At 37.3% G+C, this 26277-nt stretch overlaps 1 protein-coding gene across 4 annotated transcripts in view; it reads right to left on the bottom strand.

Moving 5' to 3' along the window:
• Positions 1 to 23324, bottom strand: part of ADAM22 (ADAM metallopeptidase domain 22) — a 68599-nt gene extending 45275 nt beyond the window's left edge. For all 4 annotated transcript variants that reach the window (XM_053967855.1, XM_053967871.1, XM_053967845.1 and 1 more), the window contains exons 1-13: positions 23249 to 23324; positions 19550 to 19613; positions 18869 to 18938; positions 13704 to 13774; positions 13134 to 13208; positions 10919 to 10990; positions 9746 to 9912; positions 7755 to 7839; positions 7223 to 7313; positions 5376 to 5427; positions 3358 to 3457; positions 464 to 535; positions 109 to 201 (exon numbers count right to left, since the gene is read on the bottom strand). In XM_053967855.1, coding sequence (XP_053823830.1) covers positions 109 to 201; positions 464 to 535; positions 3358 to 3457; positions 5376 to 5427; positions 7223 to 7313; positions 7755 to 7839; positions 9746 to 9912; positions 10919 to 10990; positions 13134 to 13208; positions 13704 to 13774; positions 18869 to 18938; positions 19550 to 19609 — 1008 coding nt within the window. In that variant the 5' untranslated portion in view covers positions 19610 to 19613; positions 23249 to 23324. The remainder of the gene's footprint in view (positions 1 to 108; positions 202 to 463; positions 536 to 3357; positions 3458 to 5375; positions 5428 to 7222; positions 7314 to 7754; positions 7840 to 9745; positions 9913 to 10918; positions 10991 to 13133; positions 13209 to 13703; positions 13775 to 18868; positions 18939 to 19549; positions 19614 to 23248) is intronic.
• Positions 23325 to 26277: the final 2953 nt, after the last annotated feature.

Below are 26277 nucleotides of genomic sequence, written 5' to 3'. Positions count from 1 at the left end.
CAGAAGAGTAATCACAAGGTCTGCAAGGGAAAACACAAGTGCTGTAGTGCCTGCAGCCACCTGGATGCATTCCCACCAGGCTGCTACAGTGAAGGCCACTGCCCTTACCCGGCACTTCCGACAGCAGAGCCCGTTGCTGCACTGGGAGCCCGCGGTCAGGGTGCAGGTATTGCAGCACTCTCCTCCTTCACTGGCACACTCCTGGCAACACACACACACAGAGAACAGAATACATGGGAAAAGCACATGAACCCCAAGCTTTTATTACTGCTCATCTTAGCACACTACCTGAATGGATTTTTTTTATTCCTTTAGGCACCTAGAGGCATCATGCCTTTGAAGGTCTGATTCTGCACAGGCAGCTATTACTATGAATCCTTGGGCACACGACCTTCACCCTGCTTACCTTCCTCCGCAACTCTTGGACAAAGCTAGCTGCTAATTTAAAGTACATTGCACTTACCGCTATTGTCCCACAGTCACATTCCTCTCCATCTTCCACAAAGCCATTGCCACATTCTGGAGGATCCAGAAGCTGCATGGAAATTCAGAAATCAAAGGGCATGTCTCTTTTAAGGGAATCATTGTCATATTTGCTCTGTGCAACATGGTTTTTAAGCTAGCTCTCCAAATCCATTAACTGAAAAGCAGTCCCCATGACTCAGGGAGACACAGAGTGACACAACACAAGTGAAACATACAGAGAATGAACACTTGAAAATTAATACAGCAATGCTGCCGAGTCACATGGTATCTTCTGTGCATAGGTGTCAGCTTTACAGTAAATTCTGTTTGAGCAGAAGTCACAATGAAAAACAAAAGGTATGACAATAAAGGAAAAAAAAAATTAAAGATATGAGAATTTCATTATCTTCACAGTGGTTGCAATTGCTGTTGTTCTGAAGTTCAAGTGACAAAGACTGAAAGGTTAAAGCCTGCACTGTAAGTTCAGAAGTAACAGTCATAAAAAGTAGTCCTTTTATGTGGCTCAGAAATGCTTGGAAAGGAGAAATGCTCAGTTTCTTTATCAGTTTTTGTTGCAGTTGGATTTTTTCTTTCCATTTTCCTCTACCACAGTTGGGAACTTTGGCAGTTTTCTGTAAGTATGTATCACACACAGGCAGATGTGCACAAGTATTGCTGATGAGCCTTCCTCCCTTTCCTTTCAGCCTTCCCACTGGACTCTAACTTAAAAGATCAAGATCTTTATATTTGTATGCCATAACCTCTTCTAAGGGATACTGACATTCTGGTCTTTCCAGTTTAACTTCTTCTGTCTTCCTAAAACTTTTAAAGGCAGTTTTTCTAAAAGAAAATAATTTTTTCCTTTGGACGTAAGAAAACATAATAATAGCTTTTATTACATAAATGAGAAGGCATTTAAGTGTGTCACCAGACTAAAATTTTGCTGCTCAGCCTTCAAGTTTTCCAATTAAACTAGGACCATTCCAAAAATCACTCTGCTCCTGAGCCATCTGCACAAGTACTTTGTACATGGTGTAGAGCATTTCTCACCGGCTGCTGCCTTTCTGTCAGGAGCCCACAGGATGGAGCATCACCCCACGTACCTCACTGTGCCACAAACCACAGCCTGGTACAGGCTGATGTGTTATTATTACATCCCCTATTGAAATGGAAATTTGACTGCAGCATGCAATGCATATGTAGAATTTAACATTAAATGTAGGCAAGCCTTTAGAACTATTAAAGAGTCGTTAAAAATGCTTGTTTCCTATGAATTTTTCCAGAAAGCATAACTTCTTCAATATCTCTCAGTGTGCTGCACAGCAGAGACAAAGAGAGAGCAGTAACAGAGAATACTGCCTTGAAATATTGGGCCAATTTGCTGCAGTACATAGGAACAGCTGAAAATGAAATTGAAGAAAAAACCAAACATTAAAAGCAAATTGGATAACCTTTCCCCAAAGTCATATCATTCATCCATTCATTTGAAAAGAGCATATGTTCAATCTGCTCCAGGAGACATTGATGTGATGTTTGGGATTATAGCTGATCTAAGAGTGGAGCACTGCCAAACACTGCACCTTGTCACATCAGCTTTCCTTTATCTCATAATGCTTGAAAAACAAAAACAAGTTTGTGTCTCACCACCCTTGCGAGGAAACACATTTGACAGCATAGCTAATTAGACAGACATCCATTGACAAAACCTTTAAACCAACCCAAACCACAATGCATAAAAGAGACTAAATCACTCTGGCTTCCACACCTAACTCACATTTCTGCATCCAATCAAAAAAAAAAAAAACAAAACACAAATAAAAAAAAAAAAACCAAACCAAAACAAAACAAAAAAAAATAATAAAAAAAAAAAACTAAACAAAAAAAAAAAAAAAACCAAAGTGCTGCCAAACTAAATTGAAAGGAGAGTAATTGGGTTTTTTCCCAACTGACGGATGTGTAAATAAACATAATCACTTAAATAAAAGAAAGTAAGACACATTACACTATATAAACAATACACTTGGCAAGTTAATACATCTACCAGTATTTCTCCACCTTTGTGGGAGGGAAAAAAGCAAACTTCTAAATCTTAGGTACATTTTAAATAAGAAATTTTACATCTTATTAATGAATTACAGTGCTTTCTCTCTATTTTTAATAATATAGTCTTTCATCAAAAGGGACCTTTAAGAGATAAACAGGCTCAGCTTGTCCATATTTATGTTTTGTCTTTCCTTCTTTAAGTTTTATTGAAATTCTGTGGTTGTCAGAAGATGCAATTTTTCTCACATTCACCAAAAGGAACATGAATCACTCCTGAATTGACTTTCTTCTCTCTTACATCTGTGACCACTTCAGTTACCAGGTAAGTCCTTTTTCCAAATTGGACTGTCTTTTTGCGTTAGCCTCTCTTCCTTTGCTTGTTGAAAGACAGCCATTAAATACAGGTTAACATTAATTATATATAGAAAAGAGTCAAGATCATTATCCTGCTTGCTTTACATTTTAACACATGCTTCAGTAAATGGAGCAGGAATATACTGAAAATGCTGCAAATCCTGCATTGCAGACCTGTTGTAAATACAAAACTGTATTGTATTCACAATATTCAGAACTAATTGTGTGAGGGATGATTCTCGATCAGAGGCTGTGGATAATCTACTGGACATGAAACCACTTTATTAGCAATTTATTTAGAAGTAATTTCTAAACTACTATTAACTGAAATAATCTACTTACACCCATATGTTACCAGAATAGTTAGAACTTAGAGAGAACCAGAACTATCAAAACTACATGGTTTTTTCCCAACATTATAATTTTCATTTTTCTTGGTTTCATCAAAATCAGCAATAGAATAGAAATCATATTAAACATTAATGTAATGCTTACTTTGGTTGGTTTATTGAAAAGACAGGCTCCACCTCCATTGTTTAAAAATTCATGATACTCTTCAATATCACATTCAGAGAACTTGCTTGGAAGATAGTACCTAACAGAATAAGGTAAAAGGATTACTTTCTCTGGTGCTTTTTACACTTGCATTTTCTTTTTTTGAAACAGAAGAAATATAACATTATACTTTAGAAAAAGAATGAAAACATGCTGTTCAGAATCAGAATGACTGTAAATCTATCTGACTATTCTATTTCTTTCTATTTGAAAATCCTTGCAGTAAATAACAAGGAAATTTCAACAGTGACACAAAGCTCATGGAATGTGATAAGTCTAGAATATTTCACTAAGTTTTTACATGCCAAACAGCACAAATCTGATTACAGTGTGTAGTTCACACAAGTATGACTTGTTCCACTAACAGACCTGATCTCAGAAATACATTTATTTCCTCCCATACAAACTGCAGGAGAAAAAGACAGCTTATGGTTTGTTTCTCTCTTAGAGGAAATGGTTCCCCTGACCCACAGAATTTTTATATAATAGAGTTATGCCATTTTAAACATGTTTCTAGCAAACACCACCTAACATTTTGGCTTCCCTCTGTCATGTGTCCCACTCAGTAAATTTCAGTTGAGTACAGAGTGCCCCTGAGGCACTGTGCCCCACGTAAAAACAATGTGATGCAGAGAATCTTTGCATGGATCCTTTTCACAGGGAAATAACTTTTCCCAAAGCAACTGCAGTGATCTTTATACTCAGGTCCATAGTCATGAAAGTACTTATGCTTCAAGGAGATTTTGAAGTCTCAAGGGCTTTCCTCTATCAGCTCACCACTGGATATAAAAAATATTAGCCAAAGTGCTATCTTGCACTGCTGGGAGAGATAGCTTCCAAAACATAATTGGCTTTTTTCCATCTGTACTGCTCATTAATTTGGTCTAAACACTACAGAGGCTGTGGATTTCACCAAAGTTCAGCAATAAGCTAGGTAAATACAAGGCTTTTTAATGTACCAAATTATGTGAAAGGTTTGAGCTTCAGATAAAGAATTTAAAGGCCCTGACATGGGAATTTATAACTTTTATAAGAATCAAAAATGCCTGTCAGACTGGCTTTTTCACTTGCCAAAAACCAGAAAAATCCCACCAGGTATGTTTTCGGGTATTCTAAGATGAAAAGGGCACACATTCACACTTTCAAAGAGGTTTGAATGAGACATACTTCTTTGCTCAAATTTTTCTGATCACAAAGCTATTGTGAAAATTTGTGGATCCGTTCGAAATTAATTAAAAACTGAGCCCTGTCTATATCTAAAACTAGAATACAATGTAATTTATATCTAAAACTAGACTACAATGTAATTCATATGCATGACAAAAGACCTGAAATAAAAAGGCCTGTAATAAAAAGTGTTAGTGTCTGAATATACTTCAGAAAGCATCAAATTTCACCCAGCAGAAAAAATTTGCTGATTCACCAGTCATGTTAAAATCTCCCCAGTGACACTACACATGGGTATGAACATACTCAGCCTCCAATGGGGGCAGTTTTTCTAACAATATCACACAAACTGTGCAAGCAAAAGTGATAGAAATAGATGAAAGATTCCAACAAAAACACTGAAAATGAGACATGCCTCAGAAATTTGATTACAAGATTTCAAGAATTAGGGTATGCCATTCTTTCTGCAACTCAATAGCAATCTTGCATGAGAAAATAAGCTATGCCTGCTTCTGCTTCTCTGCCATGACCTGGCTTGACTGTTGAGCCTTGTGCTTTCCAAGTTAAATCAACATTCACCAAAAATGCTCACATGCCCTTCTCATGAACTCACTTATTCTCACACTTCTTTAAAGGCGTCTCTGTATGGTATATACCTAATACTTTACTTTCTCATCTGAAAATTGAGTCATCAAAAATATTCTGCTGAGCCACAAAAAAGAAAACTTTTCACAACTTTCCTTTATGTCATTGTATGAAAAACATGACTTTTCTCCAGTGAAATGTCTTACCCCATATCTCCCATTATGCATCCAGACCACATGTCCTCACATTTACATTCACCTGCCCAAAAAAAAAAAAAAAAAAATAAAAGGTTACATCTTAAGTCTTGTGAGTCCAAAATAATACAATTCTTATCATAAAAAGCACACTGTACTCAATTCCATTTCGTATTTCCAGACAAGTTGAAAAGAATAATTTGCTAGTTTATTGCACATTTTAGTTTAAGTGTATCAGTGCATCTTGCCAAAATTTTTAGAAACTCTGCATGATTCTATGCAATCGTGAGCTTTGAAAACATGTCCTGTTTTTCTTTCCTTCTCTTAAAGGAAACTGCAGTGTTAGCCTTCTGCACTTGCAAATCATGAGTCAGCTTTCTTGTCTTGTCCTGTGTGATGATACTCATTTCCCAAATTTTCAGAGTTAAAAAAAAGAATCATTTACTTTTCTACTTTTTTAGTTCTCTTCTTCGACTATGGTAAGGTGATTTTGAAAATCTTCCCCTGGAAAACCCCAAACAATAATTCAGACCAAAAAAAAGCATGGAATGATCAATGAACACAAGGTAGTACAGCAGGATCTATCAGCTTTTTCCTCTGCTCTTCCTCCCTCCCTTCTTCCCTCCCCTGCCTGCCTCCCTTCCCCATGCAACTTCCTTCTGCCCTGCCAGCTGGAATCATTTTGCTCTGGTCTCAATCCTCCTCTTTCAAAGCTGTGTCTTGCTTTAATTTCAGTAGAAATGCTTTTCACTTGCATGTTCCATAACTTCTCTTACCGTATACATGAACATCAGTTTATTGCTTCCATTTTAAAAGTACAATTAGAAAGGAAACAAAGCTCTAACAACTGCATTCTCCTCTCTCCCTACCAAAACAGTGTCCTGACCCTCTCAGCCATAAAGAAAGGGAGTCACCAGTATTATAATTTTCACTTTTACCCTGCCCCTACATCCACTCAAAAATACGTGGCTGGAAAATGAATACTGAGCATGTCTGTAGGATAGAACATCGGTCCTACACTTCTGAGTATTTTAAAAAATAGTACTACATAATCTGCAAAAAACCCTTTAAATGCAACTGCATCTCTGCATTATATAATGTCTTTACAATGCCTAAAAAAAAATCCACTAATCAATAGAGTAATTTATCTTTCAAAATGTAGGCCACATAAGCACACACAGTCCAGTAAGTCCATACTCCAGTTCATTATCTAAATTGTTTCAAAACTGTATTTTTATTTTAATCCTTTCAAGCTGGGACTTCATATAACATGGAAGGGGGAAGGCGAGGCGCTTGTTGTGGGCAAATGGTGGAGATTAAAGCATTGCAGGTAAACAGGCATAAACAAGGAGCTGAATACCAAGGTTACAGCAGAGAAGTGGGAGCAGTACGGTACCAAATACTAGATATTTGGGTAATCTACAAAAGGAAATCAATAAAGGAAAACAGATAAAAAGTTGTATTGTTTGAGCTGTTCTATATACCAGTACTGAGGAGGCTCTTCATTATACCCTGACCTAATAATGTATATTCCCACCCTCGTGTCATAAGATGGCAGCCATTTGGTCTGTGGGTGGGACACCAGTCTCCCTGAAATGAATGGAAGTGGCAGGCACCATTATGGTCTGTTTTGGATGAAATGGTGACACCAGTGCTGTCAGCAGTTATAAGCAGGACAATACTACAGCATTCAAATAGAGGAAAATTAGTGTGTCAGACCCTTCTCACATTGTTGCAAGAAATAAAAATATTTCAATATTATGAGAAACAGAAGGATAAAGTATATATCAGAAAAACACTTATAGGACCCTTTTTAAGATTTTTCTCTTGAGACAGAGTGAAAAAGCAAATAAAATTACCACTTAGAAGTTTTCTTCTGTCTGAGAAAATGCCAATGTTTTGGGCCAAGGTCTGTGCAAGGGTAACTGCCATTAAGTCTGGCTTTCCAAACTGAAAGAAACAAGCAAGGTAGGAAAAGTAATCAGTAACACACATGTATCTCAGATTCAAGTGAAGCTTTTCTCATACCAAGGCAAAAAAAATGTAGAGATCAGATACACAGTGTTAGAATTCTTACTTCAGGGTAGCTAGATGAAAACTAAACACTGGCTTATAGACAAGATAAGTAAGAGAAAGTCTGCTTCTCTCTTGGCATTGTGGCTGGAAATATGAATGACAGGATATTGCAGAATTTGCTTAAAAGTGTATTTGAAGTGTATTGACTTTATTCACTCATCACTCTTCATTGAAGTGTCCCTTCTATAAAGCTGCAGTAAGAGTCTACATCAGCAAAAAAAAAAAGCAAAATATTTTGAGGAACATGTCTGCACTGATGAATTCCCTGCAGATAAATTTCCACCACTTTTTGCTCATGCCAGTATCCCCACCTACCTCATTCACACCTCCGCCTTTAAGCAAGGAGCAGATTCCACCAGTGTGGGCTACACCACTTCGACTGCTCTGAAATCGACTCCCCCTTTGACAAAAACGAAAAGGAAAAGAAGTTTACCTTGCTCAGTCCACGAGTTTTGCACCTGCCTATTCCAGTATCTATCCCTCTGATTTCCAAATGAGAAGCTGCCATTTGCAAATGCTGGATGCCACCACTACATTGCAAATTATGCAAAACCAAATGGGAAAAACAGATAACCACTCACAAACCTCACATGACAAGTTATCTCCAGAAAACTTATACCATCTTCCCTCCTCCTTTTCAGACTACCTAATATAAGAAAAAGGGGACTACTTTGCCAAACCACATGGATCTGCCCAGCCTCTTGTTTCTTGACATTCTACTGCAGCAAGTGCTTTCTGCTGGCACATGCTCCAGGCAGAGTTCAGGAGAGGCCACCATGCTCCCAATGCAGGGGACTAGTGAAACTACATGTGTCTAATTGGGCAGTGCTGATGTGGTAAAACTCAAGGGTAGATGCATTAGCAGAAGATGCAGTGGTAGGTGAAAACTCCCTGGAACTACAGCCAATCTCATCCAAGGAACAGATGCACTCTGAGCCTAAATATAATCAGCTCTTTGGTGCTGACCACATCAGCATGAATGACTGCCAGTTACTGGAGACAAAATATACTCTGCTCCACCTGAGAGTACTGATCCATCCAGCAAATTATTTTTCTCAGGTGAGAGGAAAAAACATCAAGAAGGATCACAGTGGGCTAACTGTGCTAAAGGTGGAAGCTCATTTGCAACCATTGTACCATCACACCAGCTACCCCCACCTCCCAACTTAGCTGTGTTTCACTCACAGACACAATTTCAGAAAGTGCTGTTTCTAAACAATCTATGAATGCAATACGACAATAGCCATTGGTGGTGGTGCTATGGATAGCACTGGAATTAGCATTACAATGGTATCCAGAGTCCCAGCCACAGACCAGATAAGGCTCTCTTTTGTCCTAGTCACACATTCACAAAAACCAGACTTCCCCCTCAAAGACTTTACAATGTCACCAGAGAGGACACACAAAGGATATGAGAAAACCTGATTCCCATTTAAGAGATGAAGATCTGAGACACAGAGAAACCAAAATCTGCAAGCACCACTTGCAGATCTTACTACCTTTCTTCAAGGCAGAAATCAGTGGCAGTAATTAGGTATGTGCAAAAATTCTGAGGGTGGATACCCGGCTTGGGTATCCTGGAACCCTACTGAAGTCATGTGAAGTGAGGTGTTTAGGTTAAGTTTATTCTTACAGGCTCCTAAAACAGTCAGCAGAGAGAAAAAAGGACTCCAACAGAGATATTAATCTGGCATGTCATATGTGAATCAAAAATCTCAGCCATGTATCTCTCCTGTATTATTGTAAATATATTTATTTACAAAATAAAAATTTTGCAATCTTCTTATTTTCAAAACAAGATACTTAGAGAAAATAATATCTTCTCAGTTTAGCATACTTATATCTCAAATGTCTTGGGAGAACAAACTGTTTTGAGAATCTGAAACACTTCAGTAATCTGCAGCATGCAGGTTATTCAACAAAGTAAAGCAGGCCATAGTGCACTTCAGCAGAAAACCTCATTGGTTTCAAAACCTGCTGAAGAAGTCAATCTCTGAGGTGGAACCATGCATGACTCTTCATATAGCTGCACTTGTGGAACAGGTGGTTGCACAGAATAACAAAGGATTACAGCGCATGCAGCTCAGGCTTAGTATGTTAAAACTAAAATAAAAGTCAAACCTCTAGTTTCACTGGCAAGCAGTTTCTGCATTGATTTTTTTCCCACCTTCCCATCCAAAACTTTATTTTCATAATTATTGTGGATTACACACACAACAGAAAGGAGATGCATCAGCCACTTGTGAGAAGCAACCCCCAAGGAAAGAAAAAACCCCAGTAATATAACATCACACAAGGTTACGTACGAAAAAAGGTGAACTGCGTCACTTTTCTCTCTGATAAAATCCCTCCTATATTTCATAAACTCACGAAGAGTCACCAAGGGGTTTTCAGATATGGTGAACTTGTTATCAGTAGCCCAGGTTTCCATGGCAACCAATACTATCCTCGTGTTAAGTTGCTCTTTATATATCTAGTACATTAACAGAATGAACAAATATATTATGTCAAATAGAACAAAGATGAGGTTTACTGCTTTTTTTTAAGAGCTTGCATTTTTACATAACTAAATATTTCACTTATTCTAGCACACTTTGCATTCTTGTAGGTGATTTTATCTCCCTTAACCAACAAACACGGAAACCAGGTAAAACCAAAATTTTAAGCTTAATTCTTCAATCAGTTCTCCTAGCCTTCTCTTAGCCTACACAGGCAGAGGTACATAGAAGAAAAATGTGATTTTTAAAAAATTACTACATTCCAAATAGATCAAATATTTGAATTTAATGGTTGGCTTTTATAACAGCCAACTCACCCAATGACACACAAGGGCCCTCTTATGTGGAATAATGACCTACAAAGCCATAATTTTTCATTGTTGTATACGTCTACAGGAGTATTTCAACTCATGCTGGCTGAATCACAAAAAAAGGGACACCCTTTCAATGCTGCATTAACACTCCACACCAAATACTTTCAAGTATTTTCTTCCTCTAGTAATACTTTTCTTTTTCTAATACTTTGCTGCGGTGAGGTGCAAGAGCCAGCAGCTGGTCTGATTTAGCACTAAATATAGTCCACACAGTTCACCTGTATGTCCCTATTCTAACTGATTTACTCAAGTGCACTTTTTCTGGAGAAATTTTAATGCATTAGAATTTCAGGTTGCCTTTTGGGTTTAAAGTTGTCAAAACAGGGATCCTGTGCTAGAAATTGTCATATCTAAGGTGCTCTTTAAAACTCCGACTCAAGGGACCAATCCAGCAGGATACTTAAATGTTTAAAGCCACAAAATAAAACCCCTCTGATGCTTTATGTTAGACAAAGGCTCTATAGGTGAATGATTGTGGTTCTAGATGAAAATTTGTATTCATAAATTACTTTGTTATACCGTGAGCTGACAACTTCTGCATCTATCATCAGGAGAATCTTATGACTCATCTTACACGTAAAACAACATATAGTTGAGTGATACTTACCAAATCAGCCATGTTCACAACTGATTTGGCATAGCTGTTGGTATGGCCAACTGACAAGCGGTGCTTTTTACACTGTGAAACAAGCACAGACCAGTGACAGGTACAGATTTCAGAAAAACAACATCCAATTCCAAAACACCATGAAGTAAAAAGCAATTATATCAACAATAAAGCCCCTGTACGATGTTTTGTCTCTTGTGCTGAGTGTAATGTTAATAACCAATAGTAGAAAATTGCTCAGAAATGCACATTACTGATATACTTTACAACAGCTGTTGTGAGGACATATGAATGTCCTCACAACTTACTTCTTTAGAAAGTACCCTAGAATCTTTACTGGAAAATTCCATAAGAACAGGAACATTCTGTTAGTCTCTTCTGTTGCCATCATTATTGTTGGCAATTTTAAAATTAATCACAAAAGCCAATGCAGAAATTAGCAACAAAAATTTCCATAGCTGAGACTCCTTAAGATCTGTTATCCCAGAAGTGCCTGCATACGTGTTTTAATCTATCAGGCTCCTTTTTTTTTTTCAATTTCCTGTTTTAAGCTGTTTTCTGGTTTTCTTCTTGTATAGTTGCACACTCTATAAAGCCATAGTAACTGGTTCAAACCACTTCAGCAATCAGACTCCAATGGCACCTTTAGTGAAATTTGTAATGCAGTGTTATAAAAATGGCACTAGAAACAGCTGTTCAGGTACTCCTATTTCCAGGGAAAAAAAAAAAAAAAAAAAAAAAAAAAACAAACCACCAAAAACAACAACAACAAAAAAAAACCCACCACAGTTATGAATGAACATCATGGACATGAAAATCCCAGGTACATCAGAAGAATTTAAGATAAAGTGTACAAGATTTTCAGAAATGTTTTGCCATCTTGTGCCCCATGATACTTGATTTTGGAATGAAAATTGTCCATATTTTCTGGAAATTAGGATCTTTTAGAGGGCAAGAAGTTTCCAAGAACTAGGGCATAGAACAGGCATCCTTTCAAGCAGGAATGGGGGGAAAAAACACCAAAAACAAGGAAGTTAAGCCCATAGAAAATGATATTTCCTTCTCACAGGAGGAAATTATTTGGCTCCTTTGATCACTGGCACTCATCTCAGAGAATAAACTCCTAACTGGACTGACTCTTGCAGTAGCTGTGATTAGACAAAATTAGGAAACATTGTCCTTGAAGAAAATCGGCCTGAACAGATAGGAGGATCCCAAGGGAAATGCTGTGGCTTCAGGTCCTTATGATCAAACACAGTTACACTGATTTAAGGAATTTTCATCCAATATTATTAATTTAATCCAAGAATTTATTCCTGTGTTCACCAAACTGAGCTGGTGGAGGAGTATGCTGTCTAAGGACAGTGGCACACTTTTTGTACACTTTCATGTCTATTTTTGCCAATTCAGGTATTGTGTGAGAGAATTGCTTCACATTACAGAAGAAGTAGACAAGATTTATAGAAATATTTTGATTTTAAAGCCATAAGGCACCATAAAAACATCTAATGTCACCAGTCGGATGGGTACTACCAGGCTGAACTTCATCCAGTTACTTCAAGAGGAAATCCATTGTTTGTGTTTGAACCTACCTTTGAAAACTGCAAGTGATGAAGAATTTGCCTTTTCCTTTGATATTTCCTTCATTAAATGATTAATAAATCATCTTCACTGATATAAATATGTGCTTTTTCCCACTTGAATAAGTCTGGCTTTTCCTCAACACACTGTTATTATGTGTCTTTCCACTATGTTAAAAACCCCACTGTATTCTCCCAGAGAAAGTATAAAAGTTTAACAAAATCATTTTCTCTACATTGATTGGAACGTATCAAAAAAAAATCTGGTCACTGTTAATTTCCCCATTCTCAACAGCTGCTGCACAACTGAAATAACTGCACTATGGATAGCTGAGTGCCTGTAACTAAGAGAAATGCTCAGGAAAGCCAGAAAGAAAATCATCAGTTTAAGTCACAGTGACATTAGTTACTTTCTGACCCTTCTTTCTGATCCTTGGGCCTAGTTGCATTCTAGGTGAAATTAACTTGTCAAAATTCAAAACCAACTTCATCGATAGTAAATGAGACCATAATCTCTTCTATTAAGGACATACTGAATTTATTCTGGCCTTATAGTGTTCTTTATTTTTATGCCCTCTGGATAAATTAAGACAATTTGATGCTAATTGTAAGATGTTGAAATGTGTCAGTCTTACCATTAGATGATCATTTACAATCATCAACTCAATGTATTTTGTTTCCTCTTCAACTTTACGTGGAATCTGACGAACCTATGGAGAGAATGTAACTCTTAGAGTCTAACAGTACAGAGAGAGTGTAACTGGTAACAAACATCTGCACTTAGTGGCTTCCCCACTTTAATAAACAGGGAATGAAGTCTCTGTTTAGAATATTTATTTTGAAACAAAATTAAGTGAGGTAAAGTAGCTACTTGTCACTATTACAACATAAAAAAAATATATAGGTTTAATTATGGGAGTTTCTGATAAAACTATACTCAAAATTATCAAGATTATTTTATCTACTTTTTTATTTGCCATGTAGCAGTATATAAAAATTTTCTAACTCTTCAGGTAGGCAATGTCCAAGAGCACCCATCAATGTTTAGCTTACATTAGACACCTCTTTTTGTATTAGCTGTATTGATATAGAGATCTCATGCCAAACCAGCAGGAGCAGCAGGACTCCAGCTGGACAAATTAACTCAGCAGACATGAAACAAACTTGACGGCATGTTCCTTATAAACAAGCATATTGGCACATACCTGCCTTTTCCTTCTTTTGTGTCTTGGCCTTACAACAAAATTCTGTGATGTAGTATTCGTCTGCCAGAACTCTAAGCAGAAAACACAGACAAATACATGGAATATTTACAAAAATATAGCCCAGCAATTAGTGACCCTGATGCAACATGACAGTAGTATGGCACTCTTCAGCATTTCAGATGCAGCATCAACTCATTTTTTCAAGTTTCCAGCTAGAAGAGAGGCAAGACTACAGATGCTTCCCAGTAACATGGATCTTATTAAAAACTCTACTAGTGATAATCTGGGTCTGTTGAAACAGATGATCTGTGGGTGTCACGCTTCAGAAAGCAGAGCAGATGTTCTATGCCAAAACTTCACCAATACTGGGCATGAAATATTATTAGCATAGTGCTTCCATGGAGTGAATCACATTTTCAGGAATTCAGCAGACATTCACAGAGCTCTTGCAATAGCTACCTAAATTAATAAGAAGAGCATGGAAGGCAGAATTAATGCTTTAAGACGATTATATTCACAAAGCAAAATATGTCAGAGTTGGGAGAAACCTTACAAGATTCTGGCAATGCTCACTTGCCAACACAATATTCCTCCCTGCTAATCCCTCTGTGTCTTTAACTTCTTAAATCTCTAAACATAAGCATCAAGTAGTTTATTCTTTTGCCAAATCCTTTTCACCAAATCTATTACTAGCCCCTCATGGAAAAGGACACATCATAAATTAAGCAGAAGATAGCACTTGCTCTCACCCTTTCAAATGTCCAAGAAGTAATTTTCCATCTTTAATTTTAGATTCATAGTCCCTGCCTCTCTTTTCTCTACACAAAATAAAGCTCTTTCCTTTTCTTGTATAAATGTGTTTGCTATTCGCATAACCCCAAGAAGATCTTCTTGATTCATGCAAATTAAATGTTTACAGTTTTTAAGTTTGTAATAATGTCTTTCTCCTTTCACTGTTTTCCCTCTTTTGTGCTTTCTGCACCTTTGGACATCCTTTCAGTGTCAAGGAACTGAAAATTTCTTTCAGTGTTCCAGTGATTTAACCAGTCATGCAGAGAAGTAAATAGTCCTATAGTGTTTATAGGACGCCCCTATAGTGCTACAGGATGACGGAGCTGTGTAAATTAAGGGACTTCCAGTTCACATATCTTCCAGTTCACATATCCAGTAAACAACTTCTGCTTGTTTTACAAATTCCTGACCAGTTCAGTTTTGCTGGTGAGACAGGCTAGTTTCTCACAGCTTCACATCCTGCTGTACATTAATTTTACAATTTCTGCATAAGGTTCAAAAACAGGATTAAAAACCATGCTGATAGGAATTTGATAGGGCTGACATATCAGCAAAATCTTAAAACACAAAGCTGAGTTGCCCATCTGACAAGACATTGCCAGGCCTAAGTGATAATCTTAACCAGGAGTGGCAAATTACTAATAAGACAAACCAGGAAAACAAGGCATGACTAACTGGTATCGTCTTGTGTAAATTAGGGACTATACTGTCATTTTGGTATGTGAGGTTTGCAGATAGCTTTTCATGGAGCAACCTGGACAATCACAGGCTCTCTGCTTAAAAATGTTTTCATGGTTACATCAATGCACTTGAGTACTTTCTTTAGAAAAAAGACCAAGGATAAATTAAATCACACCCAAGCTTCTTATTTATTGCTTAAAGACTTGTAGACTTTTGAGCTTGAACAATGATGAGAAACTAAATCTTGAAAACCTTTTTACAATGTTTTTGATTATGCTTTATGTATGTTAATTAGTTTAGACACACAACTGGATCTCAACCTTTAATTTTTGATTTTATAACATGCTTAATGAAACTAGTAAAAATAACACTTTTCAATCAATAAAATAATAATTTATAGTATGTATATAGGGTCTCAGATAACTTTACCAGCAAATGTGATTATTTTACTCACAATCAGAATTCAGTCATCTCTAAGGGAAATGATGCAGCCATTACCATTAACACACATTAACACTGCCTTATAACTCACAAGATGGATAAATGTACACAGGTTGCATTTCCAGCCAAGGAGCCTCAGGCAAAAGAACATGACCAGCAAAATCACAGGGAATGTTGACAGTTGAGAGAGCCTAGCAGATTTTTTTGATGGCAATATATTACCTCAAAAAAAAAAAAGTAATGAAGATTCACAAAATCATAGAATCATCTTGATTGGAAAAGATTGTTAAAATCAAATCCAACTGTAAATCTAATCAAGTCGCACTAAATCACGTTCCTAAGTGTTGTATCTCCATATTTTTCATGTGATCCCAAAATAAAAGGACATCTGTTATGTATTATTTGAAAAACAGCACCTTTGATAACATATTGTTATCTAAAACCATGCCAGGGCATTGTAGATCTCAACAGAGAGTGTGAGAAAAAACACAGTCTAGTAAACACAAAGTCAAATGCTCTAAGTGTGCCAAGTCATCTGTCCAAGCTTCCTTATTTAAAATCCTCATTATTCCTCAGACCATTGCAAAGTACAGTACAATCAATTATTTTCTGCAACAGCTTGTGGGGTTTTTTTTAATACACAGGGAGCAAAAGAATGAATAAAGTATATTGCTATTTAACCATGATAGAATAGTGTGTGCTTTTACTATCACTGATACTGAGTAATCCCTACCACTTGAATTTTTTCCCTTTCTAACACCAGTATTAAAGCTGGTGATCTATCCAGTTCATTCCTAAAGCAGTGGAAAGGCTGAGTGGAAATCTTACCTTACTCACACACTCTTCTAAAGATAAGAGAAAAATCTTGGCTTCAGGCAAAATCTCATTAGGCCAGTCTAATTGATAAATTATGAGAGTAGCTATGATGATATACGCCAGCACAGTGTTTGCTACTGCTAACAGTAATTTTGTTGTAGTACTTTCAAAAAATCAATCACAACAATCCTTTTAGCAATTAACTGCAAATGTTAATTAAAGAAAAAAAAGTCAAGTCAAGAGAGCAGTCTGACCTCTCCAGACTGGCCAGGAAGAAATAGAGATACTGGTGGAACTCTCATCCTTCACTGGAGTTCTGATTATGTATGGAGGGTGACTTACAGAGAGATAAATTGAATAATCACAGACAAAAAAAAAAATGGTGGATGTTCTAATGAGGCTATAATGTTATACTTGTACTGTAATTTTCACTACAAACATCAGAAACACCTTGTCAAACAAATTTACAAAAACAAGTATGGGCATGTGGGAGAGTAGACTGTGAATTAAGTCTATTTCTCCAGAAATGGGACCCTAAACATAAAGTGATGGAAGATTAGCACCCTCTACCTTTCATCTACATTACAAATACTTGCATAACTGAGAAGACTAGGACTCTGCAACCAAATCTTCTAATTTTTCTACCATCCTGTGATTCTAATTCAATCTAGATGGCAACAAGTCCCATTATGTCACGTACTGGGCTTTGTACAGCAAATCCAGCAACTATTTATTTGTTATCTGTAGTAAAATCAAAACTGTACAAGCATATCTGGATTTTTGTGGGAAAACAAATAAACAAAACAAGACCATGAAACCCTAGTTTGACAGTTTTTTGAAAATCAAGAAGCTTTGGTGGAGGTGAAAATGAGGCATTTACTTGCAATTAATCCCTTTTCATAATTTTAAAAGCAGAAAACAATTTTATTCTATAATCTTGAAAACATAAAATTCACTATTAGGGAATCTTATAAAACAGCTTATAGATAGTAAGTACCAACACTAGCAGTGTCTTAGCTTAACAACCTGAGATAGAAGATTTATTTTAAACTCAGCATTGGTTGCATTATTTCCAATCTTTGGAGTTATATGTCCTCAAGAAAAGGTGATAAATGATGCACTCTATTATTTGACTCTATGTTCAATAAATTGCTCTCATTACACTATCATCTCTGCAAGCACAGGTAGCAAGCATGATACGTGTGTAAGGTGCAGGTACACAGGAAGTTTTGTGACCCAGAAGTTAATGCCTTGCACAAATGTCATGAGCCTTTTTGCTCATGTCCCTTCATCCCAGCTTTGCCTCTACCTTGCCTGGGCAATCATCATCCCAGGACAGGAGGCACCAAGCTGGGACACTGCTTTTGTTTGGATTCAGACAGATTCCTTCTTCAGAACTGAAATTAAGGCAACCCAGGTAGCAATTTCCTTTTTTTGTTCTTTTCTCATTAGCTCCCTGAATGATTCTACTTTGCTTAACAACTGGCAAACCTGCACAAACTGTGCTCCAGGGATGGACCCATCTGCGTGCAGTACTCGGCACCCTAGAGATCTCAGATCCAAATGTTACCACAGGACAAATAGTTTGTAACAAGATAACCAAACATCTGCAACTCTCCTGAAGAAATCAGACTGGAGGTGGTTTCTACCAAAATGTCAGTATCTACAAAGGACAGCTATGTTTATCTAGGATATGCGTTGTAGGGCAGGAAAACTGGGAAATCCTTGACAGAATGGGGATATGGCACAACTACTGCAATTTTAGCTTCAATTAACAAACCAACCTCTCAGATGAAAACCCATTTTTAAAAAAAAATCTTTTCTCCCTCCACACACAATATGGGCATTCATCACTACAAGCACTTGAAACAATTTCTGCCTCCAAATTCATCTGCACTGAAATGCACAGCCCTCATCATAGCCAGTACCGTGAAAGATGCTGATCAGACTGGAGATAAGAGTCACTGAACAGAAACTACATTGGGCAGCTTCTTGTCTCCCAGACTCATGCTCACTCCATAGTACTCACCCTGTGTCTCAAAACAAGAAAATCTCATGAGGAGTTATCAACCACCATCAACGTGGTGTTTATTTTCATCACCTCTAGGCTACCTCAGTCCTTTCCTCTCTACAAATACCAGCATATAATCCAGCCCACAGACCACATGACCTGTTAAAAGAAACATGCATCACAACCTGAAGGTGTAGGAAAGGTTTCATTCATTGGATTCAGGGTTTTTTTATCATTTCAGATTCTTTTCCTGTGCTTTCACTGTTTTGAAATGGGAGGCTTTTTCAGTGTTTTTTTATTTGTTTGGGTAAAAGAAAGTATATATAACAAAACAATATACTCTCAGAAGATGATCGAGCAAATACAATCAACAAATTTGGCCTTAGACTAAAACACTCAAGTCATAAATACTAAAAAATCATACCAGACGGCAGGTCGACTGAAGGAAATTCAAACAACTTGGATTTGTAAACAGAGTGGAAATGGAAGTCATCCTGAAATAGTAAATAATTGCCCATATTACATCAGGAAAAATTAATCCATCTCATGAGCATTAAACAGACAATTCCAATTTTTACGCAACACATACCCCAGAGAACATGCAAGTTGCAAGGCACTTTACACTCTTCTTTTCCCACCTGCAATGTGATGGCTTATGCCACATTTAACCACCTTTTATATCTGAGTACCTCAAACACAGTGGCTGAGCACATAGAGCTAGGCCTAAATTAAGCTCCCAGAGCTGCACAGGGAGAGTCAATGAAAGTCCCAGGAGCTGTTGAACTGGAGTCAAGGATGAACCAGGAGGAGAGTGATATAATAAACCCAGAGCAGTGCCAGAGAAGGGGACTGGGCACTCACAGGCTCCAAGAGACCCTCCTCTAGTGCTGCAGTGCTCTACAGCCAAGAGCTACAGACCACACACATATAGACACATCACCGTCTAATTTTTGCAGGTCTGCTTTTGTCTGTGGAGTCTCACATCCAAGGTAAACTAGTTGGGAATGAGAAGATAACCCTTTGGTCCCATGGCCTTATGCCTACCCTATACCCATGGATGACTGCAGTCAAAAAACACAGCAGGACTACTATAAGTTCTACTTACATCTGAAGTGTAGTTTTCATCTGGTTCAATAAGGTAAGTATGATTTCCATCATAGAACATCCCACTGTCAAGAGCAGGAAATGTAAATACAGATTTAATAAACAAACAGTAGTGCAACATGGAAGTAGCTTCTTAAAGTTAATATACTTTGACAATTTAAATGTTTGAGAAAGGAAGAGTTTAAAATGGTTTCAGGAACTGAATGCAATCCTGGATCAATCTTTTTGTTTCTTCACTTTAGAAAGACAGATTTTCTCCTGTGGTGAAGCAGACTTCTTTCTCCCACAAACCTTCTCTACAATGCATTTAAACACAAAATGGACTAATTTAACCAACTGAAAATCCAGTCCAAAGCCCCCAGTCCATGCAGGAGATATCTACCTGCAACAGATAAATAAGGGATCTGTCTTTAGGAACATATATTTGGAACACATGCATAGTTTTCCCCAGATAAAAATAGCATTCAATTGAATTATCCTTAGGTTTTAATGGGTCTTTTATTAACTCTTTCCTTAGCATTTCATTCAAATAAAGTGTTGATACAAATATTATATATTCTGTAAGAGCAGAAAAACAAATATATCTTATATCAATACATTCTGATCTCCAACCAAACCAGAATATTTTTAAGTAGTTTTCCCTTTATTGCAGTGGCATACACACATGGCTGGGATTAGGCTGTATCAGCATGTCCTTTTCAAAGGGCCTACTACTACTAAGGTGTTTAAGCTTGGCCCTAAATAGGAGCTGTAAGTTCAAATTTGGCACATAGCACACAACAACAACAGCATGAAAGTGAGATTATTTATTTACTTACCTTACTTACCTTACTGTTAAAAACACCCAAAACTAACAGGAATTACAAGCAACAAAAACAGATCCTTTTCTTTTTTCTTATGCAGTAATTTTTTATCAGCAAAATTGACATTCACAGAAGTAACCTGGGTTACTGACTGTATAACATATATCAGGTATGAACATAACTACAATGTAAAGCTGCTTCACCTTTCAAATTATATGTGCCTATTCTTTAGAAATAAATACTATCTATACAGTTTAAGCAAAATATTCTAGCATCATTTCTTTGCTTGGAAATAAGATTGGGGAAGATGCTGTAGCTCTTTATCAGTCAAAACTTCCTTCCCTCTAATTGCAGCTTTAGTTAAGTAGTGCAAGTTGAAGCACTGTCAGTGAAGAGCTTCTCGTGAGACTGCTGCTCCCAGCAGCACTGACCTCTGATCAAGTCACTCAACAGTGACAAGAAAAATAGTCACAGCTGACCTACAGACCTGACCTTCCCACTCAAGGCATTCATGGCTCTTTTCCCACCAGCTACCATAGACCTAGTGTGCTCTGAATAAACCACACGCTCACGGGTGTGTGAAACAGAAAGCAAAACATTTCAAAAGCCTGCATTTTGATGATGTGTATTCTTCAGACAATCACATCTGTAGCCGTGATAGTGGAATTCACAGCAGCGACGGCAGTTTTTGCATTCACCACCAGCCGGCAGCAAGATCCCAGCCGTGCCCGCTGCCTGTGCCCTCGGCTCCCAGCCCGGGCTGCGAGTCGTGCCTCACTACAGCTCACTCACATCCCAGCAACCGCCGGCCTTTGCATTCAAAGTCTTTCTTGGGCTACCTCATAGGAAACCGTGGTTACTGCATATCCCACCGAAAACAAAACAAAAATCCAAGCAAAATGGCTTGCTCGAAGTTAAGGTTGCAGAGATACATTTGTCATTAGCCAAGTCATTAAGAAGACATCCATAATTTCAGATATTCTGTCAGCCAGATGTGATTGATTTAACAATAAAAGGAAGGATGCAAAGCAAACATTACTAGAAGAAGAACTCGTAACTTATGATTAAAAATCCCCAACATTTTTTCACATGTATGAATAATTCTGCTGTTACTGGCTGAGATCTAGAGGTACTAATATGCAAAAGAGGAGACTGGCATGACCATCAGAAATATGAAGCTTGTTATTCTCTTAAAGGCATCTGTTCTGTCTTGTGTACTTCCTAAAATTCATTAAAGCAAAGCTCCTATCCCACAGACCTTACGGAAGACAACTCTGCCCAGCTGCCCTTATTCCAGCAAGATACTGCAAAATGTGGTTTTAGCTAAGGAGCTCTGATTGTCAGTGTGAGTTTCTAGTAATTACTTATAATTTAAAATCAGCTGTATAGGAGCTAGTTGCAATGATGGAGATGCAGTGTCAGAGAATGTGAGTTTAATACAGCTCAGGAAACATTACTTTCTCATATTGGATGTTTGAAATACCAGCCTGATTAGAGTAACCTTGTGTCAAAGAACTCAGCTGAAACTTTTTTATATCAGGGGGAAAATGGAGGGAGGGGTGGGGAGAGGAGACAGGGAGATACCTCTCAAGAGAGAGCTGAATTATATAATGAAAAAAATGCATCATCTATCATGTAACTTTAGAAGGGACCAATTTGGATATCAGGCCATTGAAGAATACAGAGCAGCAGAACAGTCAGTGTTAAGCATAAACTCACAGAAAGAGAGCAGGAGAAGACATATGCAGGCTCTCCTTTGTTTCTACTTTTTCTCCTAGGAGTTAGCAGGGGCCAAGACCTAATGGATCACTGCTAATGGAAGCCATGCAGTGGCTCAGGATGCATTAGGAAGCTGCTATTTTTAGGCTCACTGTCCATGCTTCAAACCGGGCTCAAGTTTCTTGAGCTGCACAGCTGTAAATCAGACAAGTGAAAGGATGACAAGTCTTCTGCATGCATTCTCCCCTTCATACCAAAGAATATACAACTATAAAAGAAAGACACTACTCAAATAAAAGTACTTATATGACTCGAATAAAAGTACTTATATGACTGAACTACAGAATAATTGCAGATAGACTATAGACTGAAGATTTCCATCAGCATCCACTCTGCTTCCACAAAAAAAAAAGTAAAGCTCATGTGACCTCCACACAGGCTCACTTGGTGCCATGACTTTTCAAGCTGATGTCAGTATTAGTAGTGCTGAGATCCTGTAATTCCCAGATGTGACAGGCACTTGGTTGATCTGAAAACCTGACTAGCATCATTCAATAGTGCCAAAAGTAGACAGATCCAAAAGATGCACAATCCATACACAACTTCATGTAACCTTCACTTGACAGAGCCTTTAATTATAAGTAAAATTATGTACTTCAAATAGAAATTATTGCGCCCTCTTATACCTTTTCTTCTAGATTTTTCAAGATTTCACTATATTAAAGTTATTGTCCCATACACACAGCTTAAGGCCAGAAATTCTGTTAAAAAAAATGGATAATGCAAGATAAATTCTAAACTGACATTTTCTTTGTAAAGAGACTAGAAAAAAATTAAGTATACATCATTATAGCAACAAGAAAAGAACATAATTTCCACATAATTCACTGGCATTGTTTTTATTTTTCTAGAATAAGATGTTTTCAGCTACTTCTACTCTGCTATCTCTATAATAAATTATCTTAAAACAATACCTGGCCACTGCCATTAGTCCTCAGCTTTGAAAAAAAAAAAAGGAAATTTTGAAGATTTTTGATTTCTTAATATTGGTGACAAACTGGTAGGAAAATAAATAGCACTTATTTTACTATATACATGTATCATTTTACTATAAACAATTTGATTTTGCTTAAAAGAGTGATAAACAAAGGTCAGTAAAAACAAAACAGCAGACTTACTGTAATCCATGGCATGTTGACAAGGCAACAAATGATACAGAATTTCCTCGAATTTTTCCCTGATAATAGCAATGTTCTCCTCCCTGAAATTGGAAATTGAGACTGTAAATCCATGGAACATTCTACAGCATCACACTTCATCCTGTCAAAGACTGCTTTTTCATAAACACTTTGCCAAGCCATTGACGTGGCACCAAGAATTGACTATCACTCATAGGGGTGTTCATCCCATCTTCTTTGAGCCTTGGTTTGGTACTTAGATAAGCACCATCATCTTGACACTGTACACCAAATGGTGTATTTCACAATTCCAGTGTGAAATCCCTGACATCCTGAGGTGGATTTCAGAGACAAATTACTCCAGAAGTGCTCATCTTTCTTCATTGACTAGAAAAAGAGTTGGAAGTAGGGGGCTTAGACTCAACATCTGCTCTGCACATGACTACATCAGACAGGATGAACTCTGCTCTGAGGGTAAGGCAATTTCCTTCTTCTAAGGAGAAAGGTATGCTAACAAAGTAATAACAATGCTTGATTGAAAAAAAAAGACCAAAGCAGAATAGTCACTAGCACTCCAAAGCTAAAGGAAATTCTAAAAATAACTAAGTAGTAGAGGAACATAGTGAAAATGAATATTTGCCTCTTCTCTTCTGCAAACAAAATGTAAACCTTTCAAATAAAATCCAGCTGACTCTACTCAAAAATATCCCCCCTGGTTTCACTGATAGGGCTGTAAGCCCTACTGGACATGCAATAAATTTATTCAATATTGCACAATATCAATATTTGTATGCAAAATTCGAAAAACAATTCAAACATCCCTTAAATATTCACTGACACCTACTCTTCAGAATAACTTACCTATTAGTGTCTCAGCAAATTCAGCTATGCTGTAATGCACTAACATTGGTTAAAGGACTATGAAGGAGATTTTCAATGCTTTTCTTTTTTAATAGCATTTATTTACAAATACTTCTTCTAGCAAATGAATAAATAATCTACCTAGCCTAATGTACCCAGCCCTGTGAATATTTATGTCCATTTACCAGAGGGAGGGAAAGGCATCACAATAAATTGTACTTACAGCTTTTTCAGAAGCCAGCAGTCACTTGCATGATGCATAGCACAGTCATTTTAGACATCTGACATTAAATGCTTTTGGATTTTAGTTTTTAAATATGAAAAAAAAATAATCAAGATCAGGCTAAAGGTAAGAAAACATGTAGGCAGTGCTGGCAGTTTTGTGTTTTGATCAGGAAAGCCTGTTCTGTTTTCTACAAGATGTGGAAACTATTGTTGAAAGCAGCTACAATGTATGGGTGCCTCTGGTTTGAGGTGCTCTCTTAAGAGAGTACAGGAGCCTGTTTGTTAGAGCACAGCTGCTCACAGGGAAACAGCCTTGATCTCAGCTGGGTCAAAGGAAGTCCTTCACCACACTGACCTGCAGAGCAACCACCATGCTGCTCACCAGGGGCACCTCTCTGCTCAGATGTCTGAAGTGAAACCAGTGCCACGCAGGTAGTGTTGGACTCCCTACAGGTGTATGACCCATCACCCCTGGGTCAACGTTTCTCATGACTATCAAGAACTTGGGACGCAGATCAAGTAACAGTGAAAAGGAATTTTAATTTCTGCTTTGCACTCGCATACATTTTAGCCACCAATATCCTCAGTTAATTTGATTTCAGAGAGACTATATCCTTCTTTGTTTTTCCTGAAACCTTGGCTCATTTTCTCCATTTTATCCTCCTTTTCTACACCTATTTACTTCCTCTATGTTAGCTACTTTAAGCTCCCTTGACTTGAGATTTTCTTTCTTTTAGTCGGTAGGGTGTCCCCCACTACAGGATCATGGAACTGATTAAGATTTTCAGGTCCTTTTGGAATATATGAATAAGAAGTAAACAAAGAGAGACTCCAGTTAGCAAACAAAGCTATCAATCAAACTATATGGATGATCTAAAGTCTTATGAGCAAAAATATACTCTCTAAAGAAAATTCTTGATGTAGTATTCCAGTTAAAGATATTACTGGAATAAGTGCATGGATATGGGAATAATACTGGAAAGACTATCAGTAGGGAGTTGTACAGACTTCTAGCTGTGGCAGGAATTTGGAGTAATTACACAAATTGGTTTGTTCTCAGAAAATGTAGTTAATATGTACCAGAAATAGAATCTCAGGCTCCATTAGTTTGCAAAACCATGTCTTTTCAAAAGGAGGAACATTTTTTCATACTAAGAATCCAGTCTGTGGCTCAAAAATGTGATTTGATCTTCCAAATGAGAATCAAATAAATTTCCCGTGACAGTACTTCCAAATTAATTTATTCTGTAATAAATCCATGGGAAAAAAATTATGCATACAGATCTAGAAAAGAAAAATATAAGAAAAGCAGCTCTAAATTCTTGTCTGGGAAAAATACAATTGAGATACACAAATTCTACTCTATTTAGTCAAATCAATTCAACTCAGCAATCTACCAGAGTTCATGGTAATTCTGGTGGAGACAGAAACACAACTATGATCTCAGTCTCAAGGATCAGTTCTTATCACTACAAAACATTCCTTGTTATATGCCAGCATCCAGGAGATATTTTTTATGCATGTACTTATGTTCCTATCATTATAACATAAGTCACTTCAAACCAGTTAATAAAATTTACTTAAGCTAAAAAAAATTATTTTCACTTCATTAAATGAGGATAGTATTTTTCCAACTACTTGATGCATGTGATTACCTGAGGCGGTTAGAGCATGGTGCTAATAACACAAAGGTTCTGGGTTTGGCCGCTGTATGGGTACTTAAAACTACAAATTCTGAGATTTGATGTGTTCAGGAAACCACTGGATGTGGCACTCAGTGCCATGGTTTAGTTGGTGGTCTTTGGTCAAAGGTTGGATTTAATGAACTTGGAAGTAATTTCCAACCTTAATGAGTCTATGATTCTATGGTTCTGTACTGAGAGTCAGGACACATGACGGCACTCTACAGGGCAGGTTTTTTCAAGCACGTGTAATTTTGGGCA

Source organism: Vidua chalybeata, chromosome 1, assembly GCF_026979565.1.
Source record: "Vidua chalybeata isolate OUT-0048 chromosome 1, bVidCha1 merged haplotype, whole genome shotgun sequence".
Classification (NCBI taxonomy): Eukaryota; Metazoa; Chordata; class Aves; order Passeriformes; family Viduidae; genus Vidua; species Vidua chalybeata.
This window is presented reverse-complemented; position numbering and strand designations above follow the sequence as displayed.